The following is a 3,190-nucleotide window of genomic DNA, read 5'->3' as shown; positions in this document are numbered from 1 at the left end:
TGCTACCATTTGGGTGAACTCTTCTTGTCTGAACGTGGCTGCTACCGGCCTAACCCCAGAGCCCTCGCTCCCCTACACTGCGGCTCCCCCGGGGCCGCCCCAGCCGCGGAGGAGCACCCTGGCGCCACGCCCCAGTCCGGGGGCGGGACCCGCCACAAATGAGCACGCCCCCGTATGGGCGGGGCGCCGCCGAGATCGCGTCTGTCTGTAATAGCCCCGCCCCGCCGTCCGCGTGACCCCGGAGCGGGCGCCGATTGGCCAGCGGCGCGCGAGGCGGCGCGGCGCGGAGCGGCGCGGCGCGCGTCAGTTCCGGGCGGCGCGCGATGCTGTCGGCGGCGGGCAGCTCCAGCTCCGGCCCCGGCGGGGCGGGCGGCGCCGGGCCGGGCCTCGGCGGCGACGGGGACTTCCTGTCGCGGTACCGGCTGGTGTCGGCCAAGCTGCGGCGGCGGTTCTTGCGGAAGCCGAACGTGGCGGAGGCGGCGGAGCAGTTCGCGGCGCTGGCGCGGGAGCTGCGCGCCCAGGAGAGCCTGCCCTACGCGGCCTGGTGCCAGCTGGCCGTGGCGCGCTGCGCCCAGAGCCTCTTCCACGGGCCCGCCGAGGCGGCCGCCCTGTCTGAGGCGGCGCGGCTCTTCCTGCGCCAGGAGCGGGACCTGCGGCAGCGCCTGGGGCTGCGCGGCGGCTTCGGCGAGCACGTGGCGGCGGCGCAGAGCTGCGGCGCCTTCGCCGCCCGCCTGCACCTGGAGCGGGGGCAGCCGGCGCTGGCGGCCGGGCTGTGCCTGGAGCTGGCGGCGGCGCTGCGCGACACGGGCCGGCCCGCCCGCGCCGCCGCGCCCCTGCAGCGGGCGGCCGAGCTGCTGGCGGCGGCGCGGCTGCCCCTGGAGGCGCTGCGCTGCCTGGCCGAGCGCGCCTCCTGCCTGCTGCTGGGCCGCGACTACGCCGGCGCGCTGGCGACGCTGACGCGGGCGCAGGCGCTGGCCGGGGCCGGGCTGGGGCTGGGCGGCGGCGGCGGCGGGGCCGCGCCCGCGCCCGGCGGCGCCTTCCTGGACGTGCTGGCGCGCTGCGAGGTGTCGCGGGTGCTGCTGCTGCTGCTGCTGCAGCCGCCGCCCGCCAAGCTGCTGCCCGAGCACGCCCGGACGCTGGAGCAGTACTGCTGGGAGGCGCCGGAGGGCGGCGCGGGGCCGGGGCCCGGGCCCGGGGGTGGCCCCGGGGCCGGCGGCGGGCTGCCGCCGGCGGCGAGCTACCTGCCGGCTGAGCTCTTCCTGCTGTTGCAGTCGGCCGTGCTGGCGTGCCAGGAGAAGGACGCGGAGGCGCTGAAGGCCCTGCAGGCCGAGCTGTGGCCGCTGCTCAGCGCCGAGCAGAACCACCTGCTGCACCTGGTGCTGCAGGAGATGCTCAGCCCCGCTGGACAGGGGCTCTGAGCGCCGCCGGCACAGACGGACCTTGCCCAGGCTTGGACTTGTTACTTAAGCCACGAGCTGTGTCAGCGTTAATAGGAGTGCTCCGACAGAAGCGAGTGATAACTGACAAGCGAATGCCTTCACCCACTCGTTTATCTTGCGTCGTAGTAAACTGCTCGCTGTACGTGTTGGAAGTTGTCATGACCGAAAAAGCGTAATCCCAAAGCAGAAAGGCTGGTTTGAGGCAGAACCAGGCTGTTCCTTAAAGAACCGGCTGCAGTTTGCAGACAGGAAAACTTGCTGGGAGCGTATCGCCCCGGGTACCTGTGTTGGAGGGTTTGCACATCTGGGAGTCAAGTGTTGCTGGAGTTGCCTTTTAAAAAAAACCCACCACATTAAAGTGAGATTTTAATTTTGTGTGCTTCCCGAAGAAAGACACTGCAGCCGGCGTGAGGCCATGCGTTTGGCTCTTGGGGTGGACCGGAGGAGTTGGTTGCTGACCTGCAAGCGGTTGCCTGACTACATCTGCTGTAGAACAGCTGGCAGAGTCGGTCTCTGCACCACCCTATACTCCTCCCACTGTACTGCTTGTTGATGCCCCCCCCCCCCCCCCCGGCCCCTGATTGCCTCTGCTGTCCCCACTGCTTCTGTTGGGCTTCACCCTGAGGTGTCTAATGTTATCCCTAATGCTCTTGCAGTGCAGCTGGGGGGACATGTGTCTGTGTGTGAAACATTCCACCCCCACCTCCAGTGTGTTACATGCGTACACCCATCACCGTGGAACTCCGGGGCTTTGGTTGTGTGGGGAAGACGATGCGCAGGTTAAGGGAAGATGTGGGTCGATGTGTGTCATTATTTTCTAATATTTGTTTGGGATATAATCCATCCTGGGTCGATGTTAACCTGTTATTGAGAGAGTTGTTCCGTCCAGACGAGAAAGATAAGATAATTGAAAAGGATGCAGAATTAACCCTACAGTCAGGAGGAAATGGGACTGCCTGGCCTCCGGTTGATCCTAATTGGGATTATAAATGCGATCAGAGCTTGCGAGGAGATGAGAGTAAATTGAAGCACAGTTACAAGGGGGCTTTGGAGAATGGCGGGGGGTCAGCCGGGTGCTGGCTGCCATCACAGTGGGAGGGGCAGGGTAGGTGTGCCTGTTGTCCCATAAGTGGGGTTCGATACCCGGTGCACAATAAGCCAATCTTGCACGCAGAGCCGAGATCCTTATTTCATGTTTGCGCAAAGGTGGATGCAAGGTGATCATTCCACAAAGCTAGCACACCACACCAAAGAACTACAACGTATTTATCCTGTTACATGATTAGTAAAAACCCGCCTAAATTTACGTTTATTGGCACATTGGTAGACACCATCTCACCTACTGTTGGTCAGTTGTATTTCAATTAGCCTTGCTTGCTATGTAAATTAGGAAGCATGGCCCTTGCAGGTGGCAGGGGATGGGGGGGGGGGGGTGGTGGTATGGCAAGAGCAAGTCTTTCCAGTCTTGAATTGAGGCTGCGGTCGTGATCTCCTCCTGCTGCCTTTACCTTTCCCTTAGTTCCTGCAGTATTTCTGACTTCATGTTTCTTTTTTTCTGACTTCATGTTTCTTTGGCAATCATCTGGCCTTTGGCGCCTTCTGGGGCAGCATGTTCCCTTTTTATCAGTCTCTTAGTTCTTCTTCAAGGGCATAGTCGTTTGTATCATACCTTACTACGTAATCAGGCCTGCATAGTGAAACTGTTGAGCAATGCTCCTCCTTAAAGGACAATGCATCACGTCTAACCCTAA

The 3,190-nt window shown here is 62.8% G+C and overlaps 1 protein-coding gene across 1 annotated transcript; it reads left to right on the top strand.

Moving 5' to 3' along the window:
- The first annotated feature begins 295 nt into the window (after positions 1 to 295).
- On the top strand, positions 296 to 1,814 carry LOC142043216 (40-kDa huntingtin-associated protein-like). The gene has a single exon (XM_075054112.1). The coding sequence runs from the start codon at positions 324 to 326 to the stop codon at positions 1,416 to 1,418; it is 1,095 nt and encodes a 364-aa protein (XP_074910213.1). The 5' UTR covers positions 296 to 323; the 3' UTR covers positions 1,419 to 1,814.
- The last annotated feature ends 1,376 nt before the right edge of the window (positions 1,815 to 3,190 follow it).

Source organism: Buteo buteo, chromosome 22, assembly GCF_964188355.1.
Source record: "Buteo buteo chromosome 22, bButBut1.hap1.1, whole genome shotgun sequence".
NCBI lineage: Eukaryota > Metazoa > Chordata > Aves > Accipitriformes > Accipitridae > Buteo > Buteo buteo.
This window is presented reverse-complemented; position numbering and strand designations above follow the sequence as displayed.